Source organism: Centropristis striata, chromosome 3 (genome assembly GCF_030273125.1).
Source record: "Centropristis striata isolate RG_2023a ecotype Rhode Island chromosome 3, C.striata_1.0, whole genome shotgun sequence".
NCBI lineage: Eukaryota > Metazoa > Chordata > Actinopteri > Perciformes > Serranidae > Centropristis > Centropristis striata.
The window spans coordinates 29,138,066-29,165,403 of record NC_081519.1 but is presented as its reverse complement, the minus strand read 5'-3'; the positions used below and the strand labels follow the sequence as shown (position 1 = coordinate 29,165,403).

The following is a 27,338-nucleotide window of genomic DNA, read 5'->3' as shown; positions in this document are numbered from 1 at the left end:
TTAGAATTATTAACATCAAATTGTCTTGAAGATCATTTTTAACTAGCGATAGTGTTATCCTGAAAAAAAATTCTCAGGTAATAAATCAAGTGAGAAGTATTCAAATTTTGCACTGAAATGAATTGGCAGATTTATTTTGCAGCCAAACTTAGCGCCCCCTGCTGGAATTTTTGGTGGATTGCAGGTTTAAGGCACTTCCTGGTTGGCCTCCATGCTCAAACACGGAGATTGCTGCCTGCTGGGAACCAATAACATGGATCTCTGTTTTGTTTGTATTCAGTTGAAGGAAATTCTGTGACATCCAGTTGTTACGTCATGGAGGCAGCTGTTCAATGAGTTCAGCATACTGGGGTCTGTGGCTATTGCTGCTTTGTACCTGTTGTGGAAGTCTCAGATACATCTGAAAATCCAATGCTGTCATGTCTGGATTAATAATATTATGTAGGGGTTCACACAGCTCAGTGAATTTCACCTTTTCCAGGAACTGCTTCTGGATGACTGTCAGTTCAGGGCATGTACCCAAATAAACAGATTTGGTTGTGATTTAATTGTAATAAATGGATTAGAAAAGTATGCCAACAAAAGTGCAACATGATGCAGATTCATAAAAAGTCTGAATTCATGCTTTGTATTCAGTACTGAGTGTACAAATATTTAATGGGACAAATAAGATAAGACTTCATTTATTCCGCAGTGGGAACCTTAGTCGTCACAGCAGCTCAAGATACAGACAGGGGAGTTTACAAAAATATAAAAACAGAATAAGAATAAAAATAAGACAAACACAATAAACATTCATTATATACACCTATGATAAATAAATTACTTACAAGTCTTGTATTTGCCATTAATTAATATTGCACCTAGGGTTTTGTAGTTTTGTTGTTTTCTTGGGGTTTTTTTTCCCCCTGAGAATATTTTGTATTTCAGATATGACACATTACAACTTTATCCTGCAGTTAAAAAGGTTGTTGTATGTGGTAGTGTGAACTATATATACCATACCATACCATATCATACCATAATGCGCCATATCTGAAACATTAGTAGTGTTACATTAGAAACATATTGGCTCTTAATTAGTCATTATTAAGTAGTTATTAATGCCTTATTCTGCATGGCCTGATTATACAACCAGTAAACCATTAACTAAGAGTTTTTTCTTAATAACCTCAGAATTATTGCTTATTTATAGTAAGTAAGGAAGTTGTTGTGTATGAGTTACAATCTATATGCTTTATAATATGGACTTTATATAGTGGTAGTACCACAAGAATAGTTATTAATTAATAACTATTAATAACACTCAATGGATATGGTCTGTTCTTACATAACAAAACACAAAACTACTAGTGTTAATAGAGTCCAACTCTAAATAAAATCTTTGTTACTTAGAATATGTTCCCCATACTAAAGTGACATCTTGATCATACTAATTTGCATGCTAGTAAGCAACTAATTAATGTTGGAAAAAAATAAAAAAATAAAAAATAAAATATATATATATATATATATAGGTATGCTGTAGAGCAAATATGCAACAGTATAAAAGGTGCTATTATGCGCTAGGTGCTAGTATGATAAGTATGATAATATTATAATACAAGCATAAGTATAATACAGTAAAAAAAAAAAAAAAAAGCAGTATATTATATCATAAAATATACTTCCTGTGGTTGGATGTAAACTGACCTGGTGATGTGATCAGTATATGACAGAAGTTCTACTCAACAGTACATTACTACAGCTTCTACTACTGCTGGTATGCGGTGCAACAATCTTGGATTTGGAAGTCAGAGATGGTGAAATTGGACTTAAGGGGTGTATTCAGCAGAAATTTCAGACCAGTAAATTCCAACATCCCAGTTCAGTTGTAACACAGCTGAAGTACGGTGTTCTTTTTGACCCACTTTCTGCTCAAATATTTTTGAGATTATGATTAGGGATACACCAACTCAACTTCATTAGTAGCGGAAGTGAGAAGTATAAAGTTACATAAAAAAGAAATACTCAAGTACAGTACCAGTACCTCCAAATTGTTCTTAAGTAGAGTATGAGAAAATGTACTTAGTTACATTCCACTACTAATATCAGGTACCTGTGTTGACTAATACTGTTAGTACTATAGGAGGGTCAAAGCCCTCTAGCCCTTTGACATTGCTCCAGCCAGATCAATTAGGCTCATTGTTCATATTTTTGTTATTTTCTTAATTGCATTAACTTTTCTATATTTTTCCAGACTTTATACCTGTGAAAGACTTCCAGGAACAAGACAGCAAAATGTGCTTCACTAGTTTCAGCCTCAGGAGATATAAAAGCTTGGTTTGAACATCACACAGAACTGCAGAACGTTCTTACATTATCATCACCTTAAAAGTGTGCAGTCCTGACCTCTAGTGGCTGGAGTCAGTGTAACATGCTGTCTCAGAACACCTTTTAATCATAGCTTAACCCTCTGGAGTCCGCGAAATCGCAGGAGCACGACTTCTTCATGACATCACAATGTAAAAACGAAGCAGCATGGAGCCCTGCTGTCAGCTTTTCTCTAAAGTTTTGGCTTTTCCAGAAGTTTCCATGTCCAATTTAATGCATTAACCCTTTTTTAGCAAATGTAAAAAAAAAATACATTGAAGTGTAATAACATGATCTTACTTTTTTTGCAGATATTTTTCTAATTTAGCTTTGTGCATGTAGCATTTATAATGTAATATTTTGTGTTGCTGTTTTTATAATTCCTTTGTTTTTTGTGTGTTTTTTGTATTTTTATTGTGTTTTTGGTGTGTTTCGAGTGTGTTGTATATAATATAGTATCATAACATTACTAGTATTAATTGTTTGAAATCCCTGAAGAATCTCATCATAGTGTACAAACACCGGCAGTAGCCCCCGTGGCCCTTTCAAAATTTCCCCAGAGGAAATTTTCTAGTTCTCCTTTACAATATTTTTTTAAAATATGAAATGATAAGATCAGTGTATATGATGAAATAGTGGCATTAGAATGTGTTAGAGGCACCAAATGTGGGCTTTTATTAAACAAAAAGGAGGAGATGGTTGTTTTTTTAGATGGTTATTTTTTATTATTTTGCTAATACTCAAGAGTCAAGTATTTTTTTGTATTTGGCAACTGTTGAGATTTGCACTTAAGGTTCAATTACTTTTATTAATCCCACAATGGGGAAATTCAATCTCTGCATTTAACCCATCCTTTTTTACACACAAGTGAATACACCATTCAAGGAGCAGTGGGCTGCATATTACTGCTTACTTATTATTTTCAGTATTTTGTAATATCATCAAGAATATCGTTATTGCAAAAACACCCTGAAATATAGTGATAATCTTTTAGGGGCATATCGCCCACCCCTACCATAAAGAGAAAACCAACATGCCACATTGCTGTATCCCAAACTCATTGAAGGAACCTCCAACGGCTGAATTTGAAGGATACTACGTCATTGACATCCACCGAGGGACTGTCCCGATGTCCAGGATCCTCCAGAGGACAAAGTCCGTCTTTTGGCTCAAATTCCAAGGATGCTTGTGTGTATCCTCCTCGCACCCATAAAGTTCTTACATTTTGGTGTACTCAATTATTTCCATTTTATGCTATTCTACATAGGCCTATTATACTTCAACTCCCAATGGTAGACCCTTTACTTCACTACAGTTATTTAATACATTTATTTTGGCCGTTCTTTGCAGGTTCAGATTGATTGTACAAAGTACAACAACCAATGAATGCTGATGTATTACAGGGATTAAAGTACCCAGCAGTATATAAAGTTAATAAAATGAGCTCCTCCTTTACCACCTGCTACACTGAAGTGATAAACACATGCATATATCAATAACCATAATACAATAACACATATTGTTCTTAAATGACCTATAAACCACAATGACCACTATTACTTTTGGTGCTTTGTTTATTTTTATGCTAAAACTTTTGAGTATTATAGTATTTTGAATGCACGCCTTCTTCTTGGACCACAGTTTTTTTATGCTGTACTAGGCCGACAGCTGCCTTTACTAGCAACCACGACACATTCAGGTGAGTCACCAGTTAACAGGGTCACTCACCAAAACACAGGACAGCACTGCATGCTCAAAGAAGCACTACAAGATGGTCCTCCTTTATATTTTTCTTACAGCATTTCTTGAGTGATGCAGGTGTGAAAATGTGATGGTGTCAGGACAGTTAAGTATCACTTAATTTCCAAGAAATTATGCATACTCTAAAAATAAGAAAAAAGTTTTTAAAAGAAGAAAAAAAAAAGTGTAAGTGATACACAAAGAAAGAATCACAAACTCATTGAGATAAAATTACAGTTTTTTTGTTCAGATTTTAATGAAAATGTAACAGATGTTTGGTAAACTATCCCTTCTCAATTACCAACAATGTAGAAAGGGAATATTTGGACATTTTACATACTTAAAAAAAACAGAAGAGAAAGCCAAAAATAATACAAAATTCTGCTCTTCTCATCGAGACACTAAGTTAATTAATATTTCACAAACAAAACTGAACAGAAAAGTTTATTTCAATTCATGAATGTGTGTCTTCAGAGTGACCTTCAATGTTAATCTTTTGCCACAAATATCACAACCAAATGATTTCTCTCCTGTATGGACTGTCTTGTGTCTCTTCAGATTTCCAGACTGATTAAATCTTTTGCCACAAATATCACAACCAAATGGTTTCTCTCCTGTATGGATTCTGTTGTGTCTCTTCAGATGTCCAGTCCCTGTAAATCTTTTTCCACAAATATCACAACCAAATGGTTTCTCTCCTGTGTGGACTGTGTTGTGTTTCTCCAGATGTCCAGCCTGATTAAATCTTTTGCCACAAATATCACAACCAAATGGTTTCTCTCCTGTATGGACTCCGTTGTGTTTCTTCAGATTTCCCTTCACTGTAAACCTTTTGCCACATATATCACAACCAAATGGTTTCTCTCCTGTGTGGACTCTCTTCTGTGAATATACCTTTTGCTTCGTACTAAAATATATCTTTCTTACCAAACAGCTGGAGGATCTTTTTCCCTGAAGAAACCTCTGAAGGTAAAATTGTTTACTACATTTAAAGAAGCTGAAGTACTTTTTGTAAGCCTTGTATCCCTCTTTGCTGACAGGGGCTTCCTTATATTTCAGAGAAAGTACAGCAGACTCAGGTGCCCTGGTCCCCTCACAACTATTTTCACTTTCTGTACCTACAGCTCTAGAATCTGACAAAGCTTCCTGCAACTCAGCATTACCGACTTTAGTCCCAGAGGAGTCTGAAGCCTTTTCATCAGCATTCGATTGTGACTGACTATCTGGATCTAGGTTCCTGACTGGTTCTGATTGTCTTTGGTCCTTTACATCAGTCTCTGTTTTTATCAGCGTAGCAAAGCTGCTGGCTTGAGTCTCTGCATCTCTATTGTCTTCAGTTAAGCTCTGATGAAGCTGTGAAGACTGAGGTTTCTCTTTGCTGTCTTCACTCTTCACAGGACCAGCAGTGAACTTGGTGATTTCCATCTCCTCCGACACATTGAGCTGATGGGTCTCGAGCTCATCCTGTTCCTCTTTTATGTGCAGGGGCTCTGGTTCCTCTTGGTCCAGGCTGGGGCTCCAGTCAGGGGGGGCCTCTTCTTTAATCACCAAAGGCTGCTGTACATCTGCAGGGAGCACATTATGGACAACTGTGACTTCACACTGATATCTTTGCTATCTTTGATACCTGATGATCCCCAGCAGTGTTCGTTTCATCTAACATACTACAGAACATAGATTGCACACACTTCCAAGGAAACTAGAAAGTTTTTAGTTTTAAACTCTTAATATGTAACAACTGAATTTTTATTTTTAAACTTTAGATTTTAGTATAGTTATTTAGGCATAATTGTATTATCTTACAAATAAATATGTAACACTTAAAGTCCTCCAGACACATTTTAAATCATGTAATGATACTCTTTTTTTAGTGCATATGCCTATAAGTTAATAACGTTTTATGACTTCCGTGTGTACTTCAGCATTCTGTGATACACTGCATATGCACAGTTGTGTTTCTCCTACTAGTTCCCACGCCAATACACTTTACTTTGTCAAGATGTCATAGTTTTTTAAATAGCTTTTCTCCGCCTGAGGAAAGTTTAACAAATATGAAACCTTCATGGATCAAAATGAATAGTAGAAAGAGTCATATTCAACCCTGTTTGCAGTTTGATGGCTTCCTGTCAATAGTTTTAATGAGGGGCAAAAATGCTTTTTGGGCTGCAGGGTGACAAGTCAAATGTTTGTGTTGAGTTTGTTACTCAAGAAATCCTGTCTCAACCTTGCTAAAGTCGAGAACTATCGCCTTGTCTCATTTCTTCCATTCTTATCCAAAACTATTGAATTGGCGGTCGCTAAGCAACTCTCAGAATTCCTCCTACAGAAAAATCTTCTTGATCCAAATCAATCTGGTTTCAAAAGTGGCCACTCGACTGAAACTGCTCTGTTGTCTGACAGAAGCCTTAAAAGAAGCAAGAGCAGCAGCAAAGTCCTCAGTTTTTATTCTTCTTGACTTGTCAGCTGCCTTTGACACAGTTAACCATCATCCTCCTCTCTACTCTCTCTGAAATGGGCACCTCTGGCTCGGCTCTTTCCTGGTTTGATTCCTACCTGAAAGAACTCTCATTCAGTGTATCCTGGCATGGACAGTTGTCAACTTCCCATTGCCTCACCACAGGGGTCCCCCAGTGCTCAGTGCTGGGACCCCTGCTATTCGCTATCTACATCACCTCTCTGGGTCAGGTTATCCGCTCACATGGCTTTTCCTATAACTGCTATGCAGATGACACTCAGCTCTATCTGTCATTTCCTCCTGATAACCCATCGGTCTCTGCACGGGTCTCTGATGCCTAAGACATCACCACCATCCATGGTTCTGCTGCAGACAGGAAGTCACAGCAGAGGACTATCAAAACCGCCCCAAACATCATTAACCAACAGCTACCTACCATGGACACCAACTCCAACTCCTGATGCTTGCAGAAGACACAAAACTTTCTGAAAGACTCATTCCACCCTGACAATTATCTGTTTGAACTGCTGCCCTCAGGGAAACGTTACAGGTCCATCAGACCACGCACCACAAGATTCATGAACAGTTTCTATCCCAAAGCTATCATCATACTCAACTCAGACCTGAAAACAAACCCACTGGTCTGACAGCACTAACCAGGGATATCCACACCTAATGCAATGCTCTGCACTTCATATATTTTGCACCACTGTTTTATGCATACAATAGCACTGAGTTGATGGTATAGTATATTACATGACATGACATGAATGTACTGAGTGATGAGAATGTATTTTTTATTGACTATTTATTATGTTTTATGTGAATTTCTTTGTATTCCTGTGCAATGACAAATACATTTAATCTAATCTAATCTAATCCAATCTAATAAACAGCGCCAGCGTCCGATAAATAGAGATGTTGTGAAAGGAAAAGTCAGGCAATATAGCCGACAATGTCAGTGGCCAGAAAAGCTCAGGAGAAATTACATAGGGATCAAATCAAATGACTGATATTTGCTCTACCTTTTCTGTTCTTGAAATGAGTGACACTGGTGATAAAGAGCGCTAGCATTAGTTGTGAATATGAGCCTGGCTACATTTGGTACCCAATATATCGGCGACAACAACAGACACCATCAGAAGTCACGTGAATGCAAAGATTCTCTACCACAAGTGGCCACTGGAGAAAACTTTGAGGCTGAGTGGTGGTGCAGTATTTAGTTTTTATTTTACAGCTATGACATCAGCTCCTTTAGAGGAGAAATGTGAAAACACCTCTCTAGTGACCAACTAAGCACAGAGAGAAGTCAGTATAGTCAAGATCTGTTATTTGCAGGACATAAACATTTCCACACTTTTTTTAGTGGAGGGGGACTTTTTCAGTTTTCAGAGGATTTAAAGTTACTTTGCACGCTGCAAAAAAAGGTGTGTCTAATAACAAGATAAAAACACTAAATCTGAGGGAAATGATCTTGCTGCATGGACAATTGGACAATGCATGGACAATGCATGGACAATTTACCTTGACAAGATTTCTTAAATTACGATTGTTAAATCTAGAAATAAGCATGTTGAACGCTTAAAATAAGAAATTAACTCTTAAAACAAGATAAATTAAAGCTATATATATATATATATATATATATATATATATATATATATATATATATAGCTTTAATTTATCTTGTTTTAAGAGCTAATTTCTTATTTTAAGTGTACAACATGCTTATTTCTGAAATTGAAATTATCTGTCCTGCAGCAGGATCATTTCCCTTAGATTTAGTGTTTTTATCTTGTTTTTAGACACCCTTTTGTGTTGTGCAGTAAGAACTTTGTCTAAAACAGGTTGGCCTCAATCACACAGCCACTTCATGCTGCTGTTGCTAGGTAACAACCCTGCTGCAGGTAGCAGGCTAAGCTAAGCTAAGCAAAGCTCCAACACTGTTATGTTCCTCAACTCAACTATGTGGTAGCTTCGTGCTAACCTTTATACAGTCTATGGTGCTAACGTTATCATACATGTAATTTAGCTCCTGTTTTAATGTGGTCCTGTTGGACCACAGAGTTATTACAAAATATTGAACTAGGCTACTCATTCTGCAGTAATGACCCATTTCAGAATAATATGCATTATTGTATTGGAATTATTGATTCATTCATGCTTTCACCAATTTAATGTTGCAGCTGGTAAAGGTGATCTCATCTTAACTTGCCTGCTTTATATACTACTGGGTAATGTAATCTTTATTAATACATCATCCTTTATTAACTGATTATATCTTTTTTTTTAGTAATCCAAATCTATACAGTAACTCAAGCTGTCAAATGCATTTAGTGCAGTAAAAAGTATTTCCTTCTGACATTCAGTATGTGTATAATGAAGCAGAGAATTACTAAAATACTCAAGTACAAGGTCCTCAAAATTGTTTTTCTGTACAGTAGTAGTAAATGTAATAAGTTATATTTTACAACTTTAAAGAAAATGCTGGGTTTTTTTCAGTTTTATCTTATGCTCTATTTCTGGTCAATATTAAAACTTATTACTACCAAAGACTCATATTATTTAACATTGAAATTCAACCATTTTTTAGGTGCACATTTCACTTTGTCAATGATTAAGACATGTATTCTGAGTGTAAAACAGGTGCCAGAGTCCATAAAAAACAAAATTTTGTTTGTTTTTGATCATCATACATCCTAATTTTTATGTTTTTCTTTATTATTTTTAAATAAATTAATTACTTAGCTAACTTCTTAGCCAAGTAGTTAGCTATGTAAAAATACAAGAACTTTTTTTCTTCAAAATGGAAATAATGATCTGTTGTTATCAAAAACAAGATATTTAAAGAATACTTGGAATATTCAATTATAAAATAAGAAGATATCAAAAGATATCAAGCACAGAAACACACAGCAAGCATTAAATAACATGGGGAACAAATGTGGGTCATTTTTGACCCATGTTGTGCATTAGAAGGAGTGTCAATATGTTGTGCATCAAAGGGCTAGGATAGTTAGATGTGAATTGACACCATTTACCATAAAAATGTCACCAAAAGAAAATCGAAAGCTCGAAAACAAAGAATGAAAAGGTACCCCACTACAATCAATCTTTTCTAACATTTTGGCTAAAACTGTAAACGGTCTTTTAACGACTATGAATGAGCTGAAAATGTGACTAAGATGTAAAAAACCAATAAACTTGTCATAATGAGTGAGAATTACATTCATGTACAAACCTGATCTGTGTAATAGTTCCTTCTCATATTGTGCTGTTATTCCGTCAAACAGCTCCAGTATCTGATCAGCGGCTGCATCCAGTCGCTGTTTGATCAACAGTCTCAGCATTTCCACGTGTGACATGAAGCTAAGCTCAATGACAGAAATAAAAAGTGGTTTGTTCAGCAGTACAACTGAGTGAAAAACAGTTTAGTTTTAAAAAACTATGAACTACTGCTGTTGCTAGGTTACAACTCAAATCATTCCATTTTCAGTTATCAAGCTAACTTGAGCAGACAGTGATGCCTTGCCTGTATTCAAACAATTTGTTTAGCTGCGCTTGAGCCTTTGTTGGCTTTATATTACACTATATATATATATATATACAGTCTATGGCTTCAAGATGACTCCACTCCCCCTGCAGAGGAGCCCCGACTCTCTCCTCCGGCTCCACACCTGTTACGCGGCTCCATGCCGCAGCGTGTGTCTCGAAAACCTGGCAACGAGACCCGTGTCCCAGGTTGAGTTTCAGCAGCCCTCTGCCACGCGACGTCTGAGCTTGTCCCTCTCTGGTCCGGCGCGGGTAGCTCGGCTCCCCGTGGAGCACAGCGCCTCCACTTCCACAAACGCCCGCTCCACCTTGAGGAAATCGCTCGGCTACCGCTCCGAGAGGGGGCCTCAGTCAGCGTGTGCGCGCCACTCCAGACCGCCGCTTCTTCTCCCTGTCGGTGGGTCTGGGAAGCAACAGGCTGCTGAGGATATTCCTGACGATCGCTCCTCTGTTCTTGTTGTTGGAACTTCCATGGTCCGACATGTGGAGATTAGCAGATTCAGCACTTCCTGCCACCCAGGTGCGCTCGTCCAGGACATCAATGACGTCATCCCGCAGCTACTCTCTCAACGTCCGTCATTCTCCACTGTGGTTGCTCACGTTGGTACGTGCGACCTCAAACTACAGCAATCAGAGAAGCTTAAGGACGACTACATCTCCCTCATAAGCACCATCCTAGACTCCAACAAACAGTGTGTAGTTTCTGGCCCCTTTGCTCCCCCCTGTTTTGGTGATGTAAAATTTAGCCGACTCAGACAACTCCACATCTGGCTTAAAGGATACTGTCAAAGCCGAGACATCCCATATGTAGACAACTTCACCTCTTTTCTCAAAAGAACTGACCTCTTCAAAAATGACCGTCTGCACCCAAATCTCATCGGATCTCGCCTCCTATCATCCCTGAACATTGATCTCACTCTGCGCTCCTGCATGGCTTACTCTGGTTGACGGTCAGTGATTCCACACTCAAAACACTATAGGCCTAGCGGTCCAGTGACAGTCTCATCTATCCCTGTTATCATAAACCTTAGGCCTAAGAAATGCACTTCTGATCACACCAGCTCAGCGAATCACAGTAATCTAATCCATATCCCTCCAGTTGTCAGCCCCTCACACAGCAACGCACCTCAAATAATAAAAATGGCTCTTTTAAATGTCAGGTCACTTACAAATAAATCATTTTTAATAAATGAACTCATTAGTACCCACAGTCTAGATTTCACTCTACTAACTGAAACCTGGTTGGATAAAAACGGAGCCACTACACTCATTGAGACTGCACCTCCATACCACTAGAACTGATGGGAGAGGTGGTGGAATTGCTGCTGTCTTCTCTGACATTTATGTCTGCAAGGAAGTCCACCTTGGTGATTACATATCATTTGAATACCTTGCCTTGTCAGTGCATTGCAAAACTACAGTCTTAATAATAACTGTTTACCGTCCACCAAAATCCAAATGTGGATTTCTGGAAGAATTCTCCCAGCTATTATCTAAGGTTTCCATTGATTATGACTGTCTTATTATATCTGGTGACTTTAATATTCACATTGACAATGAAACTGACCCAGATGCCATAAACTTTGTTAGTCTGCTGGAGGCATTCGACCTCTCCCAACATGTCCGTGGACCTACCCACAAAAAAGGACATACTCTGGATCTTGTCATCTCAAAAGGACTCAACATTACAACACCTCTTGTTGTAGATATAGCTTTTTCCGATCACTGTTGCATTTACTTTGATGTCAATTACTCAAAAGACGCATAATTAATGACAATACAATTGAAAGCTTTCAAAAAACTATAAATGAGTTGTCGTTGTCCATGACATCTTCAACTGGGGATCTTGTGGACAACTTCAACTCAAAAATACAGAATGTATTCAACAAAATTGCACCGCTTAAATCTAAATATGTAAAAAAACAAAAAGCTCCCTGGAGAAATGGAGTGGACATCAGACAGTTAAAGAGAAAGTGTCGTCAGGCAGAGCGACACTGGAGAAAAACAAGACTTCACGTTCACAATGACATCTATAAGGATTGAATGAATACAACAAAGCAATTAAACAAGCCAGACAATCATTCTTTTCTAAAGTCATCAATGAAAATATTAATAATAGTAAAGTGCTTTTCTCCACTTTTGACAGACTTGTTAACCCACCACCCACTATTCCTTCAGAAATATTGTCCTCAGTAAAATGTGATCAATTTGCTTCTTTCTTTAATAACAAAATCATTACTATTAGACAAAACATTACTGCCCTAAAACCTACAACTGAACTTGCCCTCCCTTTCTCCAGAAACTCCACCTGTGTCATGCCTCATTTTAACTGTTTAAATCTGATAGAACTTGGTGATATTGTTGGTCAGCTCAGGTCCTCCACCTGCTGCCTGGATCCTCTCCCAACTGCATTTTTCAAAAATGTTTTTAACTGCTTAGCACCAGAGGTTTTACATATCATTACCACGTCTCTTCAGTCAGGTATATTTCCCACATCACTAAAAACAGCTGTCATCAAACCACTTCTGAAGAAAAACAATCTGGATCAAAGTGTCATTGCAAATTACAGGCCCATCTCCAACCTACCATTCCTCAGTAAAATACTTGAAAAAACAGTTTACATTCAGCTCAAGAATTATCTAGCATCAAATAGCCTCTTAGATACGTATCAGTCTGGATTCCGTCCCCACCATAGCACAGAAACAGCACTTATTAAAATCCTAAATGATCTACATATAAACACAGACTCCAAAAAAATGTCTATTCTTGTTCTACTCGACCTTAGCTCTGCATTCGACACCATTGACCACAATATCTTACTGGAAAGACTTGAAAGGTGGGTTGGTTTATCGGGCCCAGTTCTATACTGGTTCAGAACCTACCTTCAGGACAGACAGTTTTACATCTCCATCGGTGAATTTCATTCAAACAAAATGAACATTACATGCGGGGTACCACAAGGGTCAATTCTAGGACCACTACTGTTTAATCTCTACATGCTTCCACTCTCACATGTCATACGCAAACATAAAATTAGTTATCATAATTATGCAGATGATTCACAACTTTACATTTCACTACACCCCGATGACCTATCACCTATAACATCCCTCACTCAGTGTATCAAAGACATTAATCAATGGATGTCACAAAATTTTTTACAACTAAACAAAGACAAAACAGAAATACTCATCTTTGGTGCACAGGCTCATAGACTGAAAATTGCAGCACACCTCAACTCTCTCTCCCTTGACAGCAAAACTGAAGCAAGGAATCTGGGTGTAATTATCGACAGCAATTTAAATTTCAGAAGTCATATCAACCACATCACCAGATCATCTTTCTACCATCTCAAAAATATCTCTAAATTGAGAGGCTTTCTGTCAAAATCCGACTCAGAAAAAATAATCCACGCATTTATAACAAGTACACTAGATTACTGTAATGGTTTATTCACTGGAATCTCCAAATCAAGCATTCAAAGGTTACAACTAATTCAAAATGTAGCTGCGCGTGTAACTAACCACTTTTTGGTTTGTGAAATGCTGTTTCTCGTTTTGTCCACCAGAGGGCAGCTTGTGTTTGTTTTATGGGTTTAAAAAGCTAAAAAAAAGTCCTTAAAAAGTGTATTTAAAATACATTCTAACATGATTTGGATATAAAAATATTATTCATGGTTTAAGTTCATGGTAAAAATGTAATTCATCTGTTTTTTATGTGCCTATTGTTCATTTTTGAGCTAATGTTAGTAATGAGCTTTTGTTTTGTAAAGAGCTTTTGTTTTGAAGGATCGCTAAATCTCTTCCTACTTCCTGGCGGTATTGTGTCTTGCGGTAAAACCAAGCAATTGCAACGGTACGAGCTGACAGTAAAGGCAGTAAAGGCTTAAGTAAATAAAGGTAACAAAAGGAAAATAAAGCCGTGACGGTAACACAAGAATAAAACGGCGAAGGCTGACTATAATAGCAACCTCCCGAGGAGGCACAAGGTAGAGTGTTTAGTGGTCATATTTATTTTTGTGTTGGAAAACTATGTTAAGCTAACTTTGCGTACCTGCTGTTGTTGTGTATTGCTTTGTGTATACAGTAGTGGGAACGGAATGTAACTGTATTTTCTTTATTTTCTGTACTACAGTTCTCACGTTGGTTTCACTTTGATTTACGGACTTACTAAGGAGCTTGTATGGAAATAAACATTGTGAAAACCATCAGTCGGGTCCACCATCTTTCGGAGGGTATGCTACAGTGAGAACTTCACCCAGCAAGGGACCAGCTACAAATTACCACATGCATTGCCGCTCCGTCTGTGAACTCCACGGTCAAGCAACACAGCACGGAGCTACTCTGCAACATCGTGTGGTAAAGTGATGGCTCAAGGGACGGTAAAGACTGCAAATACAGTTAAAATGGATGCCTTAAATGAACAGATAAATAATCTTCATACAGAAATCGAAGAAAATAGAGGCTTATTAAATCAAAGGGATGAAGAAAACTTGTCATGGCAGGAATTACGGGAGCTAAATAAAAGCAAATATACACTATTTGAGCCTCAACCAATGAATGAAGCTGAAGAAATAAAAACACCACGTCATTCAGAACGCAAAAGTGTACCCACAGAGAAGTTTCTTGCCTATCAAAAGGAAGAACAAAGTAAAAAGGAAAGGAGACTACTTAGTCTTTATGAACAATGGAAAACTCAACTTAGATCAACAAAAGAAAGCCTAAAGCAAAACACATCAGATGAGGAGCTAGCTAAAGTGGCAGACACTGTTGAAAACGGAAGGGATGACATCTTGAAAATGTATAACGAAATAAGACAGAGTGCCAGTGGCAGTCACTCAAGACATTATGAGAATAATTAATGAACGCTTGTCCGGAATAGACGAGGTCTTTGATGCAGAGCGTGAAAAACGGAAACTCCGTGAGCTCCATGCCCATAACTATGCCCACTCCATATACGGGACTGCTTCTCAGTCAGCCAAAAGTCACTTCTCTGAAACATCAGTCATGGCCGCGAAGAGAGCTGAAGCAGTCGCAGAGCTTGCTGCAAAGGAGGCTCAATGTAAACTAATGGAGGAAGAAAGAAAGCAAAAGGAAAAAATAAGGATGATGGAGTCTGAATTAGAGCGTTTGCAAGCAGAAAGGGACAGAAAAGTAGCACTTGCCAGACTGGAAAGCTACGACACACAAATCAGACAGGAAACTGGCAGTCAACCCTTACAACAACAAGACAACAATCTGCCTACACAGCAACAAGACAACAGATACAACAGGCAAAGCCCTCCCATTCCCTTTGTGCATCACCAAAGCCCTTCCCTAGTCCCCCCAAACCCCCCCATTGACATCTCCTCTTTAGCTCAAGCAATACAAGACAGCATAACCATTAACAGACTCCCCATGCCAATGCCCACAGTGTTTGGATGAGACCCTATCCACTACATTGAATGGAGAGCTTCATTCATGTCACTGATAGACAGAAAGGGCATCTCATCAGCCGACAAACTTTATTATCTCAAGAAACATGTCAGTGGCCCCGCTCACAAATGTATTGAAGGCACCTTTTATCGAGATGATGATGAAGCATACAGAGATGCATGGAACAAGCTCAACCAACGCTATGGGCAGCCATTTGTCATTCAAAGGGCTTTCAGGGACAAGCTGTCAAAATGGCCGAAAGTGCAAACCAAAGACGCTGAAGGGTAAAGGGCCTTCTCTGACTTCCTAAATGCCTGTCTCCAAGCTATGCCTCACGTGAGAGGTTTAGAAATATTGAACGATTGTGAGGAGAATCAAAAGCTGACACAGAAAGTCCCAGATTGGCTAGCAGCACGCTGGAATCGCCAAGTCTCCATCGCTCTCATGGAAGGTAGAGACTTCCCCACCTTTGAAGATTTCGCCACTTTTGTGTCAGTAGAAGCAGAGATAGCATGTAATCCAATCACCTCCCTGCATGCTCTACACTCATCCAGCTCATCCTATGTCAAAAGAAGCACAAATGAAGCAAAGGGAAACAAAGTAAGTGTCTTCAGCACTCAAACAAATGCAAACACTGAAAACACAAGGTCAAGTTATGAAAAAGAAAAGCCTCCCTGCATGTGGTGCAAAGATGACAAGCATCAACTGTCCAAGTGCACAAAATTCAAAGACAAGTCCCTTGAAGAAAGACGAACATTCATAAAAGACAATAAACTGTGCTATGGATGTGTCAAACCAGGTCACAGTGCCAAAGAATGTCGTCACCGTCATTCTTGTGAGCTGTGTAAAGGAAGGCACCCCACTTGTCTACATGATGAAAATTACAAAGGGCATGAGGAGAAAGACAAACCTGCAATGATGGAAAGAAGGAAATCTACAGCTAACGTGAACACAGCTTCAAACTGCACAACTGAACTTGTGACAGCGAGCCCACTCTGTGTCACTAAAGAGGGTCAGTCATACAGCACCTCCATGATCGTCCCTGTGTGGATCTCCTCTGCAACGCAGCCGTCCAAAGAGCAGCTCGTCTATGCACTGCTGGACACCCAGAGCGACAGCACCTTCATTGTGAGAGAAGTAAGTGATGAATTACAGCCAAACACTTTTCCTGTACAACTGAAACTCACTACTATGTTGGGAGAGAGCATGGTAATGAAAAGTGAAAGAGTAGAGGGGCTCCGTGTCAGAGGCTATAATTCAGGCATCTACATTGATCTCCCTCCTTCATACACAAAAGACTGTATCCCCATGAACCGTGATAACATACCCACCCATCAAACAGCGAAACAATGGCCTCACCTAACAGCAATCGCAGATCAGGTACCACCTCTCCTCAGCTGTGATGTGGGACTCCTAATTGGGTATAACTGTCCAAGAGCTATAAAACCCACACAAATGATTGATGGAGCAGACAACGAGCCCTATGCCGTCCTTACAGACTTGGGATGGAGCATTGTGGGCTGCTCTACACCCGGCCTCGATGAAAGACAGTTCAGTGTGTGTCACAGAGTCACGGTCAAGGAAATTCCTCCAGTAACGCCAGTGGATGTAATAAGTGTCCTGGAGTCAGACTTTAAGGACACAAAAGGAGATGACAAAACTGTCTCACAAGAGGACCTCATGTTCCTGAGCCAACTCAAAGATGGTATAAAGAAAAATGCCCAGGGAGATTACGAGATGCCTCTTCCTTTTAAGAAACGGCCCTCCCTACCTGATAACAAAAAGCTTGCTGAAATCAGGCTCAGTCACCTTCGACGAAAGTTTAGCAGGGATGAGAAATACAAAAGAGACTACACAACATACATGAAAGAAATCATAGAGAGAGGTGATGTGGAAGAGGTGCCTTCTGATGGAACTCAAGGTGAGCGGTGGTATATTCCACATCATGGCATATATCACCCTCAGAAGCCCGACAAGCTACGTGTTGTGTTTGATTGCTCGGCAAAATACTGCGACACAAGCTTAAATGAACACTTGCTCCCAGGGCCAGACATGATCAACAACCTAACAGGCATTCTCATAAGGTTCAGACGGCATCCCATCGCTCTTCTTTGTGACATAGAAAAAATGTTTCACTAATTTCATGTCCAAGAGGAAGACCGCAACTACCTCCGATTCCTCTGGTGGAAGGATGGAGATACTACAACACAACCACAGGAGTACCGCATGAAAGTACACCTTTTCGGTGCAGTGTCATCCCCTGGGTGTGCAAACTATGGGTTAAAATATCTAGCCAAAGAACAGAGCCACTCACACCCAGCAGGATCCCAATTCGTGGCAAAAGACTTTTATGTCGACGACGGAGTGACAAGTACAGACAAGGTGGAAAAAGCCATTCAGTTGGCTCAAGAGGCAAGGGAGATATGCAGCAAAGGTGGTCTCCGCCTCCACAAATTTGTATCAAACAACCACACTGTGTTACAGAGCCTTCCCTCATCAGAGTGTGCAGCAGAGGCAAAAACAAAAGACTTAACCTTCAAAGACACACTGGAGCGAGTATTAAAGAGGACAGCTTCAGATTCAACAACACCTTAAAGGACCAACCAGCCACACAGAGAGGCATATTATCTACCGTCGCTTCCATATATGACCCTCTCGGCTTTCTCGCACCATATGTCCTCAATGGAAAGAGAATCCTCCAAGAGATGTGCAACCAGGGCATTGGTTGGGACGACCCCCTGCCAGAGAGGCTAAAGCCACGGTGGGAGAGTTGGCAACGTGATTTCACCAACCTACAAAAGGTAAACATCACTCGCTGTTACTTACCTGCTGACTTTGGAGAAGTTGTTGAAAGTGAATTACATCACTTCTGAGATGCAAGCACCAGCGGATACGGGCAATGCTCTTATCTGAGAGTAAAGAACAAGAAAGGAGAGATTCACTGCTCATTAGTGATTGGAAAGGCCCGTGTTTCTCCAACAAAAGTGACTACAATACCTCGGCTCGAATTAACTGTAGCAGTGGTTTCAGTCTCCATCAGTAACATGCTACGAGAAGAATTAAGAATTGTTGATGTGAAAGAATACTTTTGGACTGATTCAAAGGTGGTGTTAGGCTACATAAATAACGATGCACGGCGGTTTCACACCTTTGTAGCCAACCGGGTCCAGAAGATCCGCCACTGTACAAACCCGCAGCAATGGCGCTACGTCCCTACAGCTGAGAATCCAGCAGATGGAGCATCCCGAGGTAAAACTGTAAATGAACTACTCACCTCTGACTGGTTCACAGGTCCCATATTTTTATGGGAGAAGGAGTTACCTATGGAAAATGATGCAGTGCCAGACCTGTGCATCGGAGATCCAGAAGTCAAAAAGGCACAAGCCCTGCATACAAAAACCACAGAAATAATGAGTCTTGTCGACCGTCTGTCCAAGTTCTCATCATGGTCCCGAGCTACCAGAGCTGTAGCCCGTCTGCTTCGACGAGCTAAAAAGATCACATCACATGACCTTTCAACAGTGAGCGAAAGAGAAAGTGCTGAGCGTGTCATAATCCGGGACCTGCAAAGACAAGCATATGAAGAGGAAATCAAATTATTGAGCAAAGGTAATCAACTACAGCGTTGCAACAAGTTACACCACCTTGATGCTTTCCTTGACACAGACGGTCTCCTCAAGGTGGGAGGACAACTCCGCCACTCGTCACTCACTGACTCCTTCAAGCATCCAATTGTCATTCCTAAAGAGCACCATGTGACAAAGTTAATCATCGCTCACAACCATGAAAAGACAAAACATCAAGGAAAAGGATTCACAATAAATGAAATCAGAGCCAGCGGATATTGGATTCCTGGAATGATCCGAGCAGTAACATCATACATCCTTCAGTGTGTGATCTGTTGTAAGCTCAGGAGAGCTACAGAGGGTCAGAAGATGAGTGACTTACCTGTGGGACGCGTTGAACCCTCCCCTCCATTTACATACTGTGGGATGGATTGCTTTGGCCCTCTCGTGACCACACAAGGAAGAAAACAGCATAAACGGTACGGCCTGCTCTTCACCTGTTTCTACTCACGAGCTATTCACATCGAGATGTTGGAGGATATGTCCACTGACACCTTCATCAACGCCCTGCGGTGTTTCATTGCTATTTGAGGTTCAGTTCGCCAGATTCAGTGCGACCAAGGCACCAATTTTGTTGGTGCGAAGAATGAATTCAAGGTAGCTTTACAAGAGCTTGACACACAGAGACTGAGCACATTCCTGTCACAAAAACAGTGGGACTTTGTGATGAATGCACCTCGTTCCAGTCATGCAGGAGGCGTGTGGGAGCGCCAGATAAAGACTGTCAAAGGTGTTCTGAGCTCCACTCTGTCTCTTTCTCAAGGCAGACTCAATGGGCCTCATTCATGAAACGTTAGTAGATTTGTGCGTAGATTTGCACATAAAAGCCTACGCTACTAAAAACCTACTCCGGATTCATGAACGCCGCGGGAAACTCAGATCTGATCGTAAACACGTGTGTATGATCATGAATGCCAATCCATCGTAAGGTGGCAGCGCGCTCCCGATAATCAGCAATTAGCATGAACCCCGCCCATGAATTGCTAATGACCACCATATAAGGAGGTGTGTAGAGGCATCCTGTCAACCTGTCAGTCATGGCACAAAGAAAAAAAGAACGAGAAAGAAAAAAGAATTTTTCCGAAGCGGAGATTGAAGTTATTTTGGGACAAGTGGAGTCCAAAAAAATGTTTTTATTTTCATCTGTTAGTAGTGGTGTGACAGGGACAGGCAAAGCGAAAGCGTGGAGGGAGGTGACGGACGCAGTAAATGTGGTTTCTGTAGTGCAAAGAACTACGTCCGAGGTTAAACGTAAATGGTTTGACATTAAACTTGACGCAAAGAAACGCATTAGCGCACACAAAAAAAGTACATCTTCCACAGGAGGAGGACGCTCAGAGTCCAAATACCCTGTTGTTGCGCTCTACAACGGCCCGAGTAGCCGCGTGCGCCTCATTGTATGCTCCTGTGGTGTCTGCGGGCTGGCCAGTGGGGTCATAAGCCACGGCGTCAGTGGGTAACCCCTATCCCCTATGGATATAGAAAGGTAAGTCCATATATAACACACACATGTGATTATGCAGGCTATATTCTTACCAATGAGCCAGCCGTCTCTCACAGCTCCATCCTCCAAACGCGTGCCAACTGCGCAATTACGCAGGATGAATGCGTCATGCGTCCCACCGGGCCACCGTGCCACAACGTTTAACAACACACACTTTGCGTCACAGATCAGTTGCACATTCACGGAATGAAAGTTTTTCCGGTTAATGTAAGCAAATGCATCACCGGATGGAGCCTTGATGCGTACGTGTGTGCAGTCTATGGCACCGATAACACCTGGCATGTTTGCAACTGGGCTGAACCCCTGCATTACTTCTGTCTGCCGTTGTGCGCCGTATGGAAATTGGATATACTCTGGCATTAATTTAATGATACCTCTGAGAACTGCAGGCAGAATGCGTCAATTTACATAGATAATTCACAATTATGAGTTTAATCTGAATCTTAATGCCGCCAATTGCCAACTAATTTAACTAAATATGTTATATTTTTAATCGTTTGTCATGTTTATATCACATGTTTCAAAGGCATCTGCGTATTGTGTACATAACAGAACGCATTATGAATTAAAATTGTAATTTCCAACAGTGATGAGCATTATTTATATGCGTTCTTAAATTTACACAAGCACTACGTGTGGTCAGCAGCATGTGTAGATTTTGTTAGTAGCTACGAAAAGATCGGAGCTACTAAAATATTGATGAATGCGGAGATGCACGTAAATTTCCGTCTGCGAACGGTTTACACACAAATTCGTTCTGCTCACGTTTCATGAATGAGGCCCAATGATGCTCCATTAAGGACTGTACTGTACGAAGCTATGGCCATAGTTAACAGTCGACCCCTCACTGTAGACAACTTGAACTGCCCTGACAGTCTCGAACCTCTCACCCCCAATCACCTCATCAACATGAAGTCCACCACAGCACTCCCTCCATCAGGCACGTTCCCTAAAGAGAACCTATATGGAGCAAAGAGATGGCGTCGTGTACAGTTCTTAGTTGAACAGTTCTGGTGTAGATGGAAACGAGAATATCTGCACAATATCACCACAAGGCAGCGGTGGCACACGCCAAAGACAAATCTAATGGTGGGTGATATAGTCATGGACAAAGATGAACTGTTACACAGAGGTGAATGGAAACTTGCAAGAGTCATAGAAACTGTCAGCGGCAAGGATGGACTGGTAAGGAGAGTGAAAATCTCTGTAGGAGATCAAAATCTGAGCAAGAAAGGTGAGCGTCTTGCAAAACCTTCAGTGTTGGAACGCCCAGTTCAGAAGTTAGTTCTTCTGTTTGAAGCTTCTTAAGCTGTGGCTACAAAAGGACAAAGACACTCTTAATGAGAAAATTATTCTCAGCTCACATCAGTTAATGTGTGATGCTCATAATTTTGGTGGGAGTGTAACTAACCACTTTTTGGTTTGTGAAATGCTGTTTCTCGTTTTGTCCACCAGAGGGCAGCTTGTGTTTGTTTTATGGGTTAAAAAAGCTAAAAAGTCCTTAAAAAGTGTATTTAAAATACATTCTAACATGATTTAGATATAAAAATATTATTCATGATTTAAGTTCATGGTAAAAATGTAATTCATCTGTTTTTTATGTGCCTATTGTTCATTTTTGAGCTAATGTTAGTAATGAGCTTTTGTTTTGTAAAGAGCTTTTGTTTTGAAGGATCGCTAAACCTCTTCCTACTTCCTGGCGGTATTGTGTCTTGCGGTAAAACCATAGGGTAAAACCATACAGTCTATGGGTAAAACCAAGCAATTGCAACGGTACGAGCTGACAGTAAAGGCAGTAAAGGCTTAAGTAAATAAAGGTAACAAAAGGAAAATAAAGCTGTGACGGTAACACAAGAATAAAACGGCGAAGGCTGACTATAATAGCAACCCCCGAGGAGGCACAAGGTAGAGTGTTTAGTGGTCATATTTATTTTTGTATTGGAAAACTATGTTAAGCTAACTTTGTGTACCTGCTGTTGTTGTGTATTGCTTTTGTGTATACAGTAGTGGGAACGGAATGTAACTGTATTTTCTTTATTTTCTGTACTACAGTTCTCACGTTGGTTTCACTTTGATTTACGGACTTAATAAGGAGCTTGTATGGAAATAAACATTGTGAAAACTATCAGTCGGGTCCACCATCTTTCGGAGGGTATGCTACAGCGCGCATTCTCACTGGCACCAAGAAATATCAACACATCACACCCGTTCTTAAATCTTTGCACTGGTTACCCGTTAGAATAAGAATTGATTTCAAAATACTGCTCCTGGTTTATAAAGCACTACACGGCCTTGCAACTCAGTACATCACAGATATGCTCATCACCTACACCCCAGCAAGAACACTTTGGTCAACAGGCAGTGGCAACTTACTCATCCCTCACACCAGATCCAAAGAAGGAGAAGCAGCTTTTAGTATTTATGCCCCGCGAAAGTGGAACACCCTGCCTGACACAGTTAAACTTGCCACATCAGTAGCCATTTTTAAAAACAGATTAAAAACCTATCTTTTCTCTACAGCATTTGGTTGAATTGTGTGCATGTGTGGTTGTGGGAGTGGGTGCACATGTGTGAGTAAGTAAGTGTATATGTGGTGAATATGGAATAGCTTGTCTACCTGCACTCTTCAATTAATTTGTAATCGATTTTTGTTTGTTTTTTCTGTGTTTTTTGTTGTTGTTGTTTTTTTTTAACTGTAATTATGTGTATACATTGTGAAGCACATTGAGTCTGCCTTGTGCATAAAATGCGCTCTATAAATAAAGTTGAATTGAATTGAATATAAGCTTTATTCACAGGTAGGACCTCGTCATTGGTAAAATTCAAACACGCTCTAATGTTGTGGCAATCAATTGGTGCATCATGTTTAAAAAACTGCACAGCTTTCATAATGAAAGATGGCGTACTCCTGAACCTAGAAACATACCTACACAATTTACTTCCACATGTATCAAACTGTGTTCATGATAAGTTTGCTTTTCATATGTGGTGTGTGCGGGACAAACATCGTAAGCAATGTTTTTGTGCCGATGCTGGGGAGCGTGTCTATGTTCCCCGGGTCCTATGTTCCCCTCTTTGTATGAGACTGGGGAACATAGGACCCTTTTCTCTGCTTTTCCCAAAAAGGGTCCTATGTTCCCCAGTCTGTTCCTTTTTCCACCATTACTGCCAAATTCCATGGCACATAGGACGAGGAAAGATTAGGTCAGGGGTGGCAAACCTGCAGCTCTCGAGCTAACCCTAACCCTGCAACAGTGGGGAACGTACTTCTTACTCCTCCGGGTAACTAACCGGAACAACTCGAAAAAAAAATCACTTTTATTATTTAACTTTAAATTAATTTTAATTGACCAAAAGAAATGAATTGCTCCCTCAACCTCCGCCCGGATCTCCTGCCTCCATCTTTTAAAACCACTCTTTTAACTATTTTATAGATAAGAGACACCTTTTTAATAGCTTTTATTAAAGAAAATCCCTCTTTTGAAGGAACCTCTAAAAAAGATTTTGTCTATATTATCTTCCTGTGCCTGTGCCCTCCGTAGCACTCTCTAAGAGTGCTGCGTTTTAATCCAAACCTAACCCTCACCCGGCAACAGTGGGGAATGTAGGACCTTTTTCAGAAAAAGGGTCTGATTTCTAAATTGGCAGGCAGAGCTATTCCCATTAACCCTCTGGGGTCTTTGATCGTGCCGTCCTGATCAGATGTTTAACAAAAAAAAAACTAGGTCACATGGATCGCTGCTATCAACTTCACTCCAAAGTACAGACATGGAACTTTCTCCCAGTATTTGTTTGACATTCCTAGGTCATGTTAAACCAAAGATATGATAGTTTTAATTTGATATATATATTTGAGCATTGGTGTAGCTCTCTGTGTAATTTTGCACATAGTTTGTTTTAAAGAGTTGCAGCTAACAAGGAAAAAAGCCTATCAATATAGATGTTTTATGAGACTTTTTTGTATATAGTTTTATTATATTAAATTGTATCTTCGTATATGTTCATATTTGTATCCTAAGTTTACATTTTCAAGTTCCAAAACAGTTCATTGAGCATTTTTGTGGTTTTTATTGAAGTAAATAATATATTTTTTCAACTCGAATTTCATGATTTTTGGACTCAAGTAGGTCAAAGTGAGAAAATATCTGTCAGATCATATAGATGAAGAAAAAATGGATACCAAATATGGGTATAGTTAACTTTTTTATGTGGTTCATAAAGGGCAAAATCAGAAGTATTAAAAACGGCCAAAATAGGCTCAGAATGCAAAGGGATTAATTTATTTCTGTTTCAAACCAAACTCGCAATTGCTTTTAATTAGAAAGATATTAAGAGACCTAATTCATTTTAATGGATTAAGGACCCCTTTAAAGCCATTTACCTCTGATATGAAGCCAATATAACAAAGCCTAGTGCTTCTACTAGGCCCACCAGACTGCAGAGCAGCTTCTTGCCTCATCCCCCTTACTCCACCTATAACACTGTGAAGTCCCTGAATTTCATAGTAATTAGGTAACAATTAGCAAATAAACATAAGGTTTATTTAAAAATTTAATCATTTTACTTCACTGTTTCCCATTAAGGGTGTAAAAAATAGCTGGTAATGTCTTTTTAATGATATAATCTTTAAAATACTTTTCCTCGGAAAGTAATATGAAGTTAATGGTGAGGCATGATTATAAAGTCTTTATTCCCAGATCAAATCAAATCAAATCAATTTTATTTATATAGCCCAAAATCACAAATCACAGATTGAGAGAGAGAGAGAGAGAGAGAGAGAGAGAGAAAGAGAGAGAGAGAGAGAGAGAGAGAGAGTTCTGGGAGGAGACAGCAGCAGGTGATGAAGCGCCACCATTGGCCAGTAGTAATGGTGAGTGCAGAGTGGACCAGGAGAGGAGCATTCCCATCTGGGGCCCAATAGATTTCCAACAGATTTCCGCAGGTTCAAGCCCCCCTTCAACCAGTGAATACCTGTGGGGTGGACATGGAGGTGGTGCCAAGTTCTAAGTATCTAGGTGTATACCTGGATAATAAGTTGGACTGGTCCCTAAACACAGACGCTCTCTTGAAGCTCAGATCTCTGGACATAGTATATTATATATAATAATTCCTTTGTCTGGTTAGAATCTTGCTGCATGAATCCTTACCCTCATCCTCTGTGTTTCCCACAGAACCTGCCCAGGTGTGCCACCCCAGTCTGCCTGCCTGTCGGCTCAGCTGAACCCAGGCACCCTGCCTGCTCCTTCTCCACCCCTGGTCGCTAAATAAAACGCCCTGCGACGCATTAATCCTCTCCTGGCCGTGCGCTTGCTTCCTTTCCAACACCACCATTACACATCACCTGTTTACATTCATGATGTTAAAGAAATAACTTAATGAATACCTTCAAAAGGCACCACATTTTGTTTTTATTTCCTATCCGATTTTAATTATTATTCTTTCCCTTTTGTGGTCTTTAGAGGGTTATTTTATAACCTTTTCTAACTATTGTATGTCTTTTTTTTCTTTCAAAACTTTATTGAGATATTGTTCCAATTACAGTCAGAACATTCATCTTGGGTAGAACAAAACAAAGTCTGGCATCACAAATTGAGAAAATAAATAAATATGAGACGAAGTGAATGAAGTGCATAAGTCAGAATAGGCATAAATTAAACAGAATAATAAAATAAATAAAAAGGAAAGAGGGGGGGAAAAGAAAAAGGCATGACATTAAATTTCTCAATATTTCTTGAATTATGTTTACAGTATGTATACATTTGTTATCAATTATTTTGATACATTCAAGGTAGTTGTTGAATTCAATTTCAACCTTTGGAAAGTTTGGCTTTATGTGTGTGGAATTCCGCCATTAGAATAATCAAATTAATTAAGTGTTGAATTTTGAATCTTTATTGCTATAATATAAAAGTCTATCTATGGCTTTCAAATTAATTTGTAGGTTGGAATGTGAGGTGATGTAAACTTCCATTTTTTTCCAAAACATCTGGGAAAAATGATATTCAACAAAAAGGTGTCTGATTGTTTCCACTTCAGCATTACAAAATACACAATTAACATCAATATTGACAAATTTTGACAGACATTTGTAAGTGTGATAAATGTTATGTATAATTTCATATTGAACTTCTTTAATTTAATTGGAGATAGCATATTTATGTGGAAGGAGCCATGTTGCTTTCCAGTTAATGTCAGAAAAAGGAGGACCATACAAATTTTCCTCTAGGCGTAATTTTCCTTTTCCTGAAAAAGTGATTCCTTATATGTTTGTTATTACAGTGGTGACTCATAATATTTATACCACTAACAAAGAGGGTAAAGTCAACTTTCTCTGTCTCTTGCCTTTCAAAATGACCTTTTATTAATTGGAGAATCTAAGTATTGTATGTCTCTTTGTAGTTGCTTTGTCTCTCTTTGTCATTGTGGTGTTTTTCTTTTCTCCTGCTAGGCCCATTCAGTGATCCTTCTTTCTCCTTTACTTGCACCAAATCAACATTTTCTTGTCTAAAATAGATGAAGCAGATGCAATATGATATAGCAATATTTGAGAATTCATACACCATTCTGAGAAAAGTTATTCTCTAATAATTTTTAAATTCAATCCTAAAGTTTTGTTTGTGACGCGCTAAAGTCAATGTTTTGATTTTTTATCAAAACAGGTTGTTGGCAATAAAATATTGTGGCAACAAGTTGTA

At 39.4% G+C, this 27,338-nt stretch overlaps 1 protein-coding gene across 1 annotated transcript; it reads right to left on the bottom strand.

The window, feature by feature from the left end:
- Window positions 1–4,323: 4,323 nt before the first annotated feature.
- On the bottom strand, window positions 4,324–10,538 carry LOC131969044 (zinc finger protein 184-like). Its single transcript, XM_059330164.1, has 3 exons — window positions 10,225–10,538; window positions 9,789–9,916; window positions 4,324–5,657 (listed from the first exon to the last, which is right to left on the bottom strand). The coding sequence occupies exons 1-3, from the start codon at window positions 10,239–10,241 to the stop codon at window positions 4,537–4,539; spliced, it is 1,266 nt and encodes a 421-aa protein (XP_059186147.1). The 5' UTR covers window positions 10,242–10,538; the 3' UTR covers window positions 4,324–4,536.
- Between the last annotated feature and the right edge of the window lie 16,800 nt (window positions 10,539–27,338).